At 35.4% G+C, this 13,466-nt stretch overlaps 1 protein-coding gene across 1 annotated transcript; it reads left to right on the top strand.

The window, feature by feature from the left end:
• Positions 1-7,995: 7,995 nt before the first annotated feature.
• Positions 7,996-13,017, top strand: hykk.2 (hydroxylysine kinase, tandem duplicate 2). Its single transcript, XM_023954212.2, has 5 exons — positions 7,996-8,126; positions 8,526-8,834; positions 9,900-10,042; positions 10,187-10,367; positions 11,388-13,017. Exons 2-5 carry the CDS (start codon positions 8,531-8,533, stop codon positions 11,828-11,830), a joined length of 1,071 nt encoding a protein of 356 aa, XP_023809980.1. The 5' UTR covers positions 7,996-8,126; positions 8,526-8,530; the 3' UTR covers positions 11,831-13,017.
• The last annotated feature ends 449 nt before the right edge of the window (positions 13,018-13,466 follow it).

Here is a 13,466-nt window from a genome sequence, read left to right as displayed (position 1 = left end):
TTGTTTAAAAATTTGCTTTTGTTTAGAAATGTATGATGCAACTATTATGGTACCAAAGTGCACCAGGATGTTTCTTATACTTGATGAGTTACAAGAATGTAACAATGTATGTTGTTGTTTTGTTAGGGCAAAGTGTGCTAAGTATTATTCCCCACACCATAACACCACCACCCTGAAACATTGATACAAGGCAGGATAGATCCATGTTTTCATGTTACTAACGCCAAATTCTGACCCTACTATCTGAATGTCGCAGCAGAAAAGGAGACTCATCTGAGTGGGCAATGTTTTTCGGATCTTCTGTTGTCCAAGTTTGATGAGCCTGTGAGACCTGTAGCATCGGTTTTATTGCACACAAAGCAATATCTGCCGTAAATGAAATGCATGCAACAGCAAAAATAGCAAAATTCAGATGTTGTAACACGTGAAAAAGGAAAACATATAATGTTCTTTGGAAAATGTATTCTTTGACGTTTTTTTGACGTATTTATTAACTGAATTTCTGGTAGATAAGTTATTTGCTATTAGGCAGTGTTGAGATAGAGCTTTATCAAATACAAGCTTCTCTGAATATGTGGCAAAAGCAGCTTAACAGAGCTGGGTTTCCTGGTCGGTGATCAGTTTGACCTTTTTTAAATATCTTCATCAAACATTTTCTACAAAAACTCATCCTTATTTAAAGTTTGTCAGAGGCGGACAAAAAGAGTTAATAATTAAATAGCTCACTAGTTTCACATGACATTTCTCTTTTCACGAATAATAAATATCCCCAGAACAGATGGTATTCTACACATTACAACACCGATACATTTTAATGAGGGATCACACTGACCTTTCACTCTAACAAAATCTGCTTTATCAAGGTTAGTCTCATAAAACTTAATAAATCTTGTTTTTTCATCAGTGGTGTGAAAGCAAGAACACAAGTAAGGAAGATTTCATTTGTGTGAAGTACTTATGAGTAGCAATTAGCTTTTCTACTGTCTAAAGCTGTCAACATATTCTCAGTTTACAGAATCATGAATGATTACATATATGGAGGGTGTCAGTTTAACACCAAATAACATTAAAAAAAAGCATTTTTTGGTATTTAAAGTAAGTCAAACCTTTGAATATAGTTGTAGTCAAAGTAAACACCATATGGAGGATCTTTAGTTCGCATTGATTTTGCATCATACTCCTTGTCAGCTGCAGTGTGACAAATGTGAATCACAGCTGGCAGAGTTTGAGAACATGAAGAATGTGTGCCTAAATGTTTCTCAACAGTGCTCCACTCATACTTCAAGCCATATTCATCTGTGCTGTGGATATAAAAGAAACACTTCATTATTCCAGAACTTTAAATTTATACAATGGGTTTTAATCTAATCATATTTCCACATTAAAAGCATTCCTGTGGCATGTTAAAGGCAGGTACAGGAAAACGTTGTTGAATTGTTGGATTTTTTATTAAGGCTAACGATATGAACTGTCATCCGTCATAGATGTTATGATGAAGTCATGATTTAATATTTATGATTTTTTTTCCATTAATCTTTGTTCAGTTATAAAAAGGATGGTTTGACAATCGGAATTGACTGGATATGTAGTTTGGAAAGTACTAACATGCAGACTTCCATCACAACCAATAAATAAGTTTGAGCTAGACTAGTTTGCCTTTATTGTAGATCTGCATACAATGAAAATAGAAGCTCTGCTCAAGATGCACACAGACATTAACACTATAGATGCATATAATAAAAAGAAACTACACAGAATTTCAAGAAAATTCAATGCTTGAATCTAAAAAACACAAAAAACAATGAAACAAAGTGTATACTTGAGTGATAATATGAATGATACACACCAAACAAACACATTATTTTCAGAACTATTGATATAGCTGAGCTGTCTTCCTACATTCTGCTGTGGTCAGCTCCCAAATCGTATCTAAGTAATTCTTTTCCTCAAAATGATAATATGTATGTGGAATAGTGATACATAGAATAAATGAAATGTGGTATGACAGACATACTATTATTAAAGGGTGTGCCAAATGTAATAGCTGAGATGGCAGTGGAGGGATGGACTGCGGCCAAGAATCGGTTGTTGGAGTTACCAGATTATTCTTGTCAATCATATTTTTCATGTTTCATAGTTGCTTCATGAATTTCCTCTTTTTTGCATAGACTTCCTTTTCAATATTTCATTTTAGCATTTGGATACATGTCTGGCTGAGTGCTTTAAAGCGTAGAAACAGTGTGATATCAGCAAAAAAACAACAACACAGTCTTGATTGATGATTTCACTAATAGCTAGTTATTAGTGAAAAAGTGATTGCAGGAGTGGCTAATTCATGCGACCAGATGGCAATGAAAATACAGTTTTCTGAATTTCTGCTGTACTTCAGTTATTTCACCCTTAATTTAATATTTATTCAGATCTCTCAGCTATGTGTGGAATGGAACAGGACACGATAATGAAGTAATTAGCAGCACTCAAAGCAGTTTCATAAAAAGTTCTCAAACAATGAAGTAAGTCGTTTTATGGCGGTATGCATCTTGTTGCGCTATATCCATAATTCATGGTCTTTTTAATCAATTCAATGGCTAAAATGATATTGACGGGGCCATTTGTGTGTACCATTGCATGTCTAATCAGATGCAAACCCTTTTACCTGTGACAAAAGCTATTTTGTGTTCTTGGTGTCACAATTTTAAAGGGACCCTGAACCAACAGCACTTCACTTTGAATTTCTTTGCTGTGAAGTCTCTCATTGAAGAAGCTGAACACTTCTGTGACTTCTGTTCACTTCTTGCCCACAACCAAAATGAAAATTGAGTTGCACGCACACACACACACAATCCTGGTCTTAGACTTATACAGGATTTTGTCAACTTGACCTAAAAAGATTTACCTTGTTACATCAGAAAATCTTGATGACCAAGATTTTGTTTTGTTATTACAAAAAGAGGTGGTAACTTTAAATATAGATTTAGGGTCACACCTTCCATTTCTATCTTCAGATTCATCACAACACTCCTAACCAGCTTCTCCTTTAAGATAACTCCTACTCCATTTCTCTTTCCATCTCAACAAGGATGGAGCAACCAAACTCTCAGTCTAACACTCATGACTTTCCTCTTCTCTCTCTTCCTCTGAACGAGCCTTCCTCCTCTCCTCCTTCGACCAACAGTAGTCCAATTTCCACCGGCATGCTATCCGTAAACAGCACCGAAAGGTCTGATCTATATTTGGTTTTGTGAAGATTTTACATCAAAGTTAATCCTGACACAACCCTCTGTATTTATTAGCCCCCTATTGGCTAAATTGTGGCAGGGGTATACATTAATTTTGTTTTTCTGTGGGGGGTTGGTTTTATCGTTTTTAACCTGTTGTTGAACAGGATAAGTTAAAGAATAAAAAAATGTAAAAAGAAGAAGTACATTTTCATTTTTGTTTTGTTCGGCTCTAATTTTAGTGTGAGAATTCCACATTATAATGCTTGAGTCTTAGGGTATATTCAGACTGGACATATTTGGGTCGCTTAGAGCGAACCGGAGTTTGTTTCCCCTTATAATGCGGATGTCTGAATAAACCTAAGGGGACCCTGGTCCGGGATCAAGAACTGCTCTCGGGCATGTGCTAGAACGCAACAAGAGCCTCAACATATCATGGGTGAATAAAAAAAAATCAAGCAAAACACCAGGATCTATGGAACTCTACAACTCTGGTCCATCCGCTGATACCCAGATCCATATTTTTTCAGAAAATAATGTGGAAAGACACTGAATCACAGCTGATGTTGTTCTGAGGCACAAGCCTAGTTTTTCTCCTCCAAACCATTTGGTGGTCATTATTAAAAAATAAATAAATAGAAGAAAAAAACAAGTAATTTTTGGACCACTTATCATCACACACATGACAAGTGTACTTATATGGCCTCTGCATGCAGCTGCAAAATGTAATTGGCCTCTGTTTATTTATTAAGTGGTGGCCGTGTTGCTGCGTGGGTTTTAGGAGCACACACCACTTTGTAGAGAGACGGCTTTTGTGTCCCAGAGAAGAACGTGGTTTGGTAAGAAATGTGCGAATAAAGCCCCTAAACAACAAGCAAAGACCCTCTGAAAATGCTGGCTGAAACAGGTGCGTTGATCATACAGATTAGAAAAGGTCATGCGAAAAGACCACTTCAAAGAAATGTATCCAAAAAATGAGGGTTATAGTTGGGAGATACACGTTGAGAGGAAGAGTCCAATTTTTCCTGCAAATTGCCTAAACGAATAAGGATTTTATTTTGTAAAACCCATCATCTTATTTGAGATTCCATGTACGAAAATGATCAAATTAGGGAAGAAGGCAACAACATGTGACCACAGGAGGGACAAGTCACTTCACAGTATCAACTTAGTTTGATAAGGACATTTAAAGCAGTAACTTAAGAAGGGGAATAAAGTTTTGACGGTAAAGTCGAATTTCTGTGCATTAAAGAATCTTCTGTTTGGGACTGTTTAATTACTAATTCCACACAAATATATCATTCAACTTGAAAGGATTTAAAGAAATTCTAACTTATTTCATCAAAATTATTCATATTATATTTATACAGGCTTGTTATAATTATTTATTTGATATTTATGTTACATTATATTAATGCTATATTATCTATAACTATTTTCGTTGAATCTTTGGTACAACAGTTGTTCATTAAAGTTTGTAAACATCTGTTTATGGAAAATTCTTCATTTCCTTTACTACTTTAATATAATTTAAGGGTGTATTCAGACTTGAAAAGTCAGTTGGTCCAGACCGAGTCTGCTTAATTTGTTGAGTCCTGAACCTTGCACTCGTTCTGTATTCAGACTGCCTTTCAATGGGACATTTATGTTCCGAACCAAAGCTTGGAAACAAAAGTGGATGGCTAAAGATCTCTTCAGTCATTGGCCAGGACATACGCACGATGGGAAAACAACGAGAGGCAGAAATTATGGAAGTCCTGTGCTTTGTAATCAGTGTTAGGATAGTTCACTATTCAAACTTTATAGTTCACTGACCAATTTTGAACATCTATATCAAGGTCAGGTTCAACATTTACTTTTGCCAGTTTGTTACGGTGGAGGCATGCTGGAAGGCGGTTACTGTGGCGACAATGGCTGAGAAGATATACTGTCAAGTGTTTGTGACAGATCGTCAGGAAAACAGTGTGAGAAACAACATGCATCCCATTAAAAGTTGTTTTAATGAGACTGCATTCATCTGACCACATTTAAATGAGTTGCTGTGTCTCATCATCATGGTTGCTACCATCCTACTTTGTTTACATTATACATTGAATACACCCTGAGTCTGAACTTTCATTGGATATTTGCACAACTTTTTGTTTCTGTTGAAGGTTCAATTTCTTGTTTGAGATCATGACCAAAAACAGATTCTATTTTAGTTTATGGATGAAAAAATAAACAGGTGCAATTCATTCTTACCTTTTGACAAAAACAAATTCTAAATAAATAAATTACAAATTGAATTTTATATTAAAAAACGTGTACAATTATACTTACTTTTTTTAGTTGTAAATTCAACAATGTAATTTTAAAAAAGAGAAGAGGGACACAAAAGAGATATACGCTACTATATATATATATATATATATATATATATATATACTGAAAAACAAGGGGAAACATATTGGCATTGAGAAAACATGCCAAGTGTGTTGTCTGCTGAAAAGCTCCAGCTGAGTTTGAAGCAAGAAATACATTTTTTTTGCTGTTGTTCTCACATAATCTTCCCTCTGTTGTGTGATTTAGTTGGAGCTCATCTCTGCTGTGTACTCAGAAAGGAAATGAAAACACTACTGTTTCTATAATAAAATACATCCTACAAGGTACTTTCAAATAATCTGTGTCTGTCACAGGGAAGAGTTCCCCTAACGAGTGGTGTGTAGACACATTTGAAATGACTATATTGCTAAATTTAGAATTTGATTTTTAATCATCGAACCAACAGCTTTTAGTTTTCTTCCAAATTCAGAGCTAAAAAGGAAGATATTAAGAATTTGTGGTCATGGTCACGGCTCACTGTTGGAGACTTTTGTATGAGAAAGGAAGAAGAAATTTTTTCTTTCAGTTTGAAGTGACATTTTATTACATTTACGGAAAGAAATATCTGTATGGGATGAAAGGATTTTCAAACAGTAAGCTCCCGTTATGGCTCTGGACATACAGTATTTGAATTTAATTGCACTTTTACAATTTTTTTGTTGCATTCTGTGGCAATTAAGAAACTAAGAAAGAAGACTTTGAAGCTGCTTGACATTTTTCAATATAAAGCTGTAATTTTTATTTTTAAAGCAGAAAACTACTGCAAGATTTTAATTGAAATATGTGTTCAGTACATACTTATTACTACAGATAAGACAGGGGGAAGGCGATTATGATAAAAACCCTCTCTCTATGTGTGGCAGCCACTCAAGCAAGAACAAGACAACTTTGGTGATGCTTGACCAGCTGATGCTGTTGTTCCTCCTTTGCTGCTGGTGATGTGAGAAAATACATTTCGTCAGGCTGTTAAGGATGACCTCAGGCAACTTGTTGGACAGATTTTAGTAAATGCCTTCAATTTGTGAGACATAATAGCATCTATTTTAAGAGCAATACACAAGCACTTGCTTTGTGGCTTCACCTTTTTTAAATAATTAAAAAACCCAATGCGCTGGGTAAAACATGTTTCCATGTCAACCGTTCTGTGTATATCAGCCACTATACACGAACATGATTGAAATGCAATGCAAAAAAACAACTGCACAATAGCGACTGCACAGTGTGAATGTGTGCACAGCTCACAATGTGTTCATGAAACATTGTCAACTTTTTTTCTCACTATATGCTAGTTTATCTTAAAACTTTGAAATGGCGTATACTTGTATAGTGCTTTCTACCTTCCTTGAAGGCCCAAAGCGCTTTACAGTCACAAACCCATTCACACACACGTTCATACGCTGGTGGTGGCACCTCTGCAGAACAATGGCACCAACCTTCCACCAGATGCAAGCTGGGGTTCAGTGTCTTGCCCAAGGACACTTTAACACAGAGGTTGGCAAGACGGAAATCAAACCTGCAATCTTCTGATCAGGGGTCGGCCGCCCTACCGCTGCACCGCCGCTTGTATTTTGTGCCACTTTTAAAAAATGATTAATAATACTTTATTTTAGATTATTTGTGTTTAAGGTAATATTAAAAAAAAAAAAAAATTCTTTGTTACTCTTTTTTTTAATTCATATGAATAAATGTTTGTTTTATGCACCAATTGTGTCTATGCAGTTCACTGAAAAAAATAGATGATAACTTTGCATTATTAAACACATTTTTAACTTCTAGCTGACAGCTAAAGAAAGCGGCCACTTCACAAAATAGATAAAAAAATGTAATGTTTAATTCATAAATGTTATTGTTTTGTCTTTATAGATGAAAAACCTGTTTCTAGATGTTCCAGTGTAAGTCAGATTGTTTTTCAAAAAATTAATTTGCATTCCTTTTTGGAACAAGAGCCTAATTTAGATCTGAGAATGGTTTATTATTTTACTTCTATTTGAAATAAAAACAAAAAAATGAATAAAAACTAACAACAAATCTTTTTTGTGATGTTCCATTTCATTCTAATATCCGATTAGAACAACTGTAACAAAATAAAACAAATAAATGATTTTTCAGTCTTTACACCAAAAGTGAATAATGGTTGTGTGGCCTGTGGTTGTTGTTGATAGGTTACATCGTAATTATTTTTATATAAAACATTTTTGTGTCAAAGTTGAATAGATCTTAAGAAGACATGTTGTTTTTCTAAAGTTCTGTCAAATGGACGACTCCAGCTGTAGAGGATATGAATGAATGATTGTTGTTGTCAGTGAAGCGTTTATTTATTAAATTTTTTATTTATTTATTTAAATGCTAACAATAGTGTGCACACATTTCACTTGTTAAGATAAGTCGTTCTGAGTTATCGTTCAAGTGGTTTTATTTTGAAATAACTACCGGACGTAAGAGGTTTTTTCACTCTCGCTCCGTTCAATGTGTCGTAACATCCGGTGTGCCAAAGTCCATGCAGGCAAACTTTGTCATCGCTACTCCTGCGATTTCGTGTATTTTAAAGTAAGTTTATGTCTGTTTTCTGTATTTTTTTTTTAAATTTACATTTAGTTTATTGTACTAGCTCATTTAATGGATCTGTCCATGCGGTTATTTTATCTTGCGGTTTTTCTTCTTCTTGTTGTAGCTAGCCTAATGTGTTTTTCTAGCTTAGTAGTAACTAAGTAACGCAAATGAATCATTGAATGAATCTTCAAAATGAATGCTGAATAATACAACTTAGTTTTTTTTTCTGTAGCTGTATCTCCAAATTATATATCCCTTGTTTTTCGTCACAAAAAAGACAAAATAAACAAAATCAAAAATGTGCATTAATTGCAAAAGGTTTTTGAAACCTTACATATCTATTTTATTTTTTTATCTTTGCAAACCCTTTGTCTTCTATGGTATGCTTATTTCCAGCAAAAATGCCACCGAAGCATGCAAAGCCAGAGTTCAGTGAGTCTCAGGTGTCTGAGATTTTGCAAAGACTTTACAAGCTGACATCTTCAGAAATACGCTCCTTACCCAGCTATGACGACCAGAACTTTTATGTGGCGGCTGTGGAAGGTGGGGAATATGTCTTCAAGATCATGAACTCAGAAGACAGCAAGAACCCCGCCATCACTGAGGTGCAGACGTACGCCATGTCCTTCCTCTGCCAGAATGGACTCCCCGCTCAAACAGTCCTCCCCACCGTCTCAGGACAACAGATAAGTCTGGAAGAAATGGGTATGAGGAAGAGCAGAACACAAGAAAAACGAGGCAACTGAAAGATAAACGGACTTCATTTTAAAGATGCATTTTAATATGCCTAAAAATATGTTCACAATGTTGTAGTGAGAGTAGGGTAGACCACTTAAGAGTAATTGCACAGAAATTAAATAAGTGAGTATTTGCATGTAATTAGGGCAGGGTTTGGGTTAAATCACCTGTAGGCACTGCAGAAATGTGGATTTTGGCCGCACAGATTACGTGATGATTTCTAGAATTGATTTAATTCTATTCACCGGAGCCTGGATGGATTCGATTCACGATTTTTAAAAGTTCTTTCGATTTACTCGATCCGATTAAATTCAATTTTGAATTAACAAAATTGCATAAAAATACATTAATAATCTATATATGCTTTGAAGATATTTGTATTATTCTGATACAGTTAAGATACTGTAAAATGTATTAATAAAATAATAAACCAATGAGATTGTTAACACCATACCTTGTTACTCAAAAGGAGAAACTGGGTAAGCAAAAATGTGCATCACACTCTATTCCAGAGGATTTGAGCAAACAATGGGGTTTTAGACCAGAAATGGTTACTTTTGACAAATATTTCTTAAAAAGAGTTTGAAAATTCACACCTGTGATTACAAAGAGCTTTTCAGTTAGTCAGCAATGTATGTTAGATCGACCGGGCGTTAGTGTTAGCCGTCCTATGGGAAATTCTATTATACGTTAGCATCAAGCTAGCGGACTTTGGCTTTACTGCTGTACTGTTAACAGTGTTACACTGTAGGTGTAGCGGTATATATAGTAGTAATGTTCCATGACCCTTCCAATTGTATTTTGTAAACTGTCTAGCCATTTTACAGTAGTGCACCTTGATTGTTTTAAAGGTTGATCTCGGCAAATCTCACAAGAGTAACGCTAGGTCACCGGAAAAGGAAAGGCATAAAAGATCGATCTCTACTTTAATGGATCGATTATTGATCTATTGAGCTTGGAGCGATTCATATCGATTAATCAATGTTATCCACCCAGCCCTAGTAAATTTCATCTACTCTTTTCTTTTGGCAGATTGTGGTTTTGGCTTACAGAAATACTTGGTGCGTCTCTTGACTTACTTACCTGGAGTCACCATTTCTAAAGTTCCTCTAATACCTAACTTGTTATATGAAGCTGGAAAAATGGCAGCAACAATGGACACAGTTCTTCAAAAGGTATATTATCAATATTATTCCATAAAAAATATTCATTGTCTGCGTTGATTCTATAAAACATGGTGGTTATTGACTGACTTCTTACTGTGTTAAGCTTGTTAAAATAGTATTAAACCACCATTACATGTTTATCTTTCTGATCAGATGGAACATCCTAATATCAGCATTCTGCAGAGGGAGGGGTTCATCTGGAGTCTGTCAAATGTGCCCCTCCTAGAAGCATACATTGGTCCTTTAGATGGAGATCCCCTGCAGGAGCTTGTAAAGTCTATTATTCATCATTACAAAACATCTGTAGAACCCAAACGCTGCCACTTCCGCACATGTGAGTATGATCCCAGTACTGTAACACAAAACCTGAGGTTACATTTGTTCTAGCTGCGTTCAAACACTCAGGTCAGAACTTTAGATTTTGATCAAGCTGCATTACTTTTCCACTGGGAGGGGAACTTCTATTAAGTATAATAAATTAACAATTTCCTTGGGTTTTTTTCATATCACAGCTAAAGCTGCTGCGTCAACTTTTGGAAATCTTTTTATTGCTTTTGAGCCCTGCAGTCTTTGGTAGAGGACCCTGTCCAACCCATTATTACATCACATCAGAAGTACCTGCTGTTTGACATTGTGGAGTGTCTGATAGTAACCCATTTAAACTCAATGGAATTACCTTTGGACTGGTTGCTGCTATAGCCTATATTTTTGGATAAAAAAACAAGACTTCAGTGCATCAGTTTCCTGAAGATAGTAGTGATGCTTTGCTCATATAACCTAACTCGGCAGGAGTGCACTACAACTTTTCTGTAGAAGACCTCTTTGGTTTTCAAAGGCCTGAACGACTCACCAAGACTACTACATGCTTTAGAGCCGTAGTTAAGAATATTTTACTCTGGTTTTGGTATTTGTCCTTGGTCTGACTCCTGAAGTATTTTTAGATCATATCACTACTCATAACCTTTTACATCAGTAAGGGTTTTCCTATTTTTATCTTTGTTTTTTCTTTTACTCATCTGTAAGATTACAAAACAAATAACAGTTTCCAGACGTTCTACATTTTTTAGGGTGAGAGGTGCCTCCATTTTTAAGACTTTTCTCCGTGTTCAGATTGCAGCACATGTTCAACTCCAGTTACTAGTAAGGCTTTTCTTTCTTGACATTAAACATAGATATTCCTGCATTTTTATCTCTCCCGTTGTTCATCATGTTGTTTTTCATTTTTATCTTTACGGTAAAATCATTTTAGGAGATTTGTTACCTTTGAATGTTGCTTTTTTATTCATTCAACCTTGATTTGAAGGAAAAGGTTGTATCTTTAATTAAGTACAGCGTTTTGTTGATCTCTTTTAAGGCATCAATCATGGTGACTTCAATGACCTAAATGTGCTTGTGCAAGCTGATGAGAATGGTGATTACAAGATCTCTGGCATCCTTGACTTTGGGGACATGAACTATGGCTACTACATCCATGAGCTTGCCATCACTATAATGTACATGATGACGGAGCACCCTGACCCCGTTCAGGTTGGTGGACCTATCCTTGCCGGCTGGGAAAGTGTCATTCCGCTCAATGAGATGGAGAAAGACTGCCTTTATCTGCTGGTGATGTCCCGCTTCTGCCAGTCCTTGGTCTTAGCTCGCTACTCCGTGACTCTGCACCCAGAAAATGCAGAGTATTTAATGATTACATCCAGGAAAGGTGTTGGCATTCTTAAAAAGCTTTGGAAACTCGGAAAAAAAGAGGTGGAGAAAATGTGGTTCAAAGCTGCTGCTGAGTTCAGTCACACAAAGTGACAAACACGTTTTTTTCACTTTGCAGTCAGCAAATTTCAAGTTCAATTCTCAAAAAAAAGTGTCTAAATTGTGGGAATTTTGAAGAATTTCTTCATGTTTTCATTTTACAATTGTGGAATCACAGAGATGAAGAGCTTTTCTTTCTTACTCGGCAAGTCAGCTTTATTACACAACTATAAAGCACATAGGTAACTTCAAAAAGGCGGGTTGCTTTCAGATTCAATTCATTCCTTATATAAAATGATTTGATTTTTTTCAAAGAAAGTATTACAATAAGGTAGGAAGACAGAAACGTGTGTGAATCTGGCTGTGTCTAAAGAAATGTACTAATTTATTTGGGCAAAATCCTGAACTTTAAATGATAAATTAAATGAACTTTAGGAGTCATCAGTTAACTGTATGCTACTTAAAATCGAACTGATAAGGTCTCTCCCTCAGTGTTGCATACATTTGAAAATAGTTTTTAAGTCATATATTTCTGCAGACTTTAATCATGGTGCTACATTTGAACAGTTATATAAATGCTTATGAGTTTATTGTTAGCACCCTGACTGACTATTCATTGCTCCATCTGTTATGGATGCAAAAGGGGACAAATCCCAGCGGTATGGAGTTGCCAACAATAAAGCACGCTGGCAAAAATTAAGAGTTAGGTGTCAGAAAAATGCTTCATATTGATTGTTTGAATGATTAAGCTGAGAAGGAAAAATCTAAAAGGATTTTCACATTTAATAATAAAGGAGAAAAAAGGTCTTCCTCACACAAGAGATGCATGGCATGTGTGGAAGTTGGTCCAAGTATTTACAATAAATCTAAAACCTTGTCTTTTTTTAAGTGACAGTATTGTGATTTTTTGATGATTATGATTAATTATCTATGGGAAGACTTTTCTGTCCGATATATGGTTCTATGTTTATCCTGAGCAAATAAGAGATTGCGTTTATCAAACAGCGAGTGAGCACTGACTGAAGATGTAACATTGATGATATAAAAACATACACCGGATAAGTCTTTGAAACTTGGCTTTTTATGTCAGTCTTACTTTTTATTATGAAGTCGCGGTCAGATTTTGTCGGGGTTTTTAGATGTCAGTTTTTGTTTCCAACCTTTGATTCGGATCAAATATTAAACTTTGTCTTGAGTTTTCTGAATTATGAAATAAAAGAATCTTTATTTTTATCTGTAAAGCATAGTATGGTTTTGTTGTTTTCCATCTATGGCATTTGCGTTTGAATTGGTCTCTGTTGCTGTCAAGAATATTTCCCAATATGTTTTATGAAGAAATTCATGTTTGCACAGCTTCTAGTGAGGTGAAAATGTGTGTAGTGCTGCCCTCATGTGGTCAAACTGCTGCATTGTTGTGTTACAACAATTTTTAGCTCAAAAGCAAAAAAAAACAACCCATCATTACATCTGAAGGATTATGCATGTATGGAGGACTTTTACTGAGTCCATAATTGTAAAAAATATATATATTAATATCTGCTGGAGAAACGTCAGACCTGTGACTGATGTAAAATTGTTTTTTTCTTCGTCTTAGAGGAAGATACAAACACTTCTAACTTTATTAGTCTAAAGCAGGGGTCCTATAACAATAGGATAAACTGTGTAATTTTGTTTGTCACTGCTACTAACT

The sequence above is a fragment of the Oryzias latipes genome, chromosome 4 (assembly GCF_053564925.1).
Source record: "Oryzias latipes strain Hd-rR chromosome 4, Olatipes_Hd-rR_3.1".
Classification (NCBI taxonomy): Eukaryota; Metazoa; Chordata; class Actinopteri; order Beloniformes; family Adrianichthyidae; genus Oryzias; species Oryzias latipes.
The sequence above is the reverse complement of the archived record's forward strand: the minus strand, read 5'-3'. Positions and strand labels throughout refer to the sequence as shown.

What these genes read in the sequence shown, in the direction of transcription:
- hykk.2 (XM_023954212.2), top strand. Translation starts at nt 8,531, where the DNA reads ATGCCACCGAAGCATGCAAAGCCAGAGTTCAGTGAGTCTCAGGTGTCT. An exon ending in TGGACACAGTTCTTCAAAAG is followed by an intron (nt 10,043 to 10,186) that starts GTATATTATCAA and finishes CTTTCTGATCAG; the next exon opens with ATGGAACATCCTAATATCAG. An exon ending in ACGCTGCCACTTCCGCACAT is followed by an intron (nt 10,368 to 11,387) that starts GTGAGTATGATC and finishes ATCTCTTTTAAG; the next exon opens with GCATCAATCATGGTGACTTC.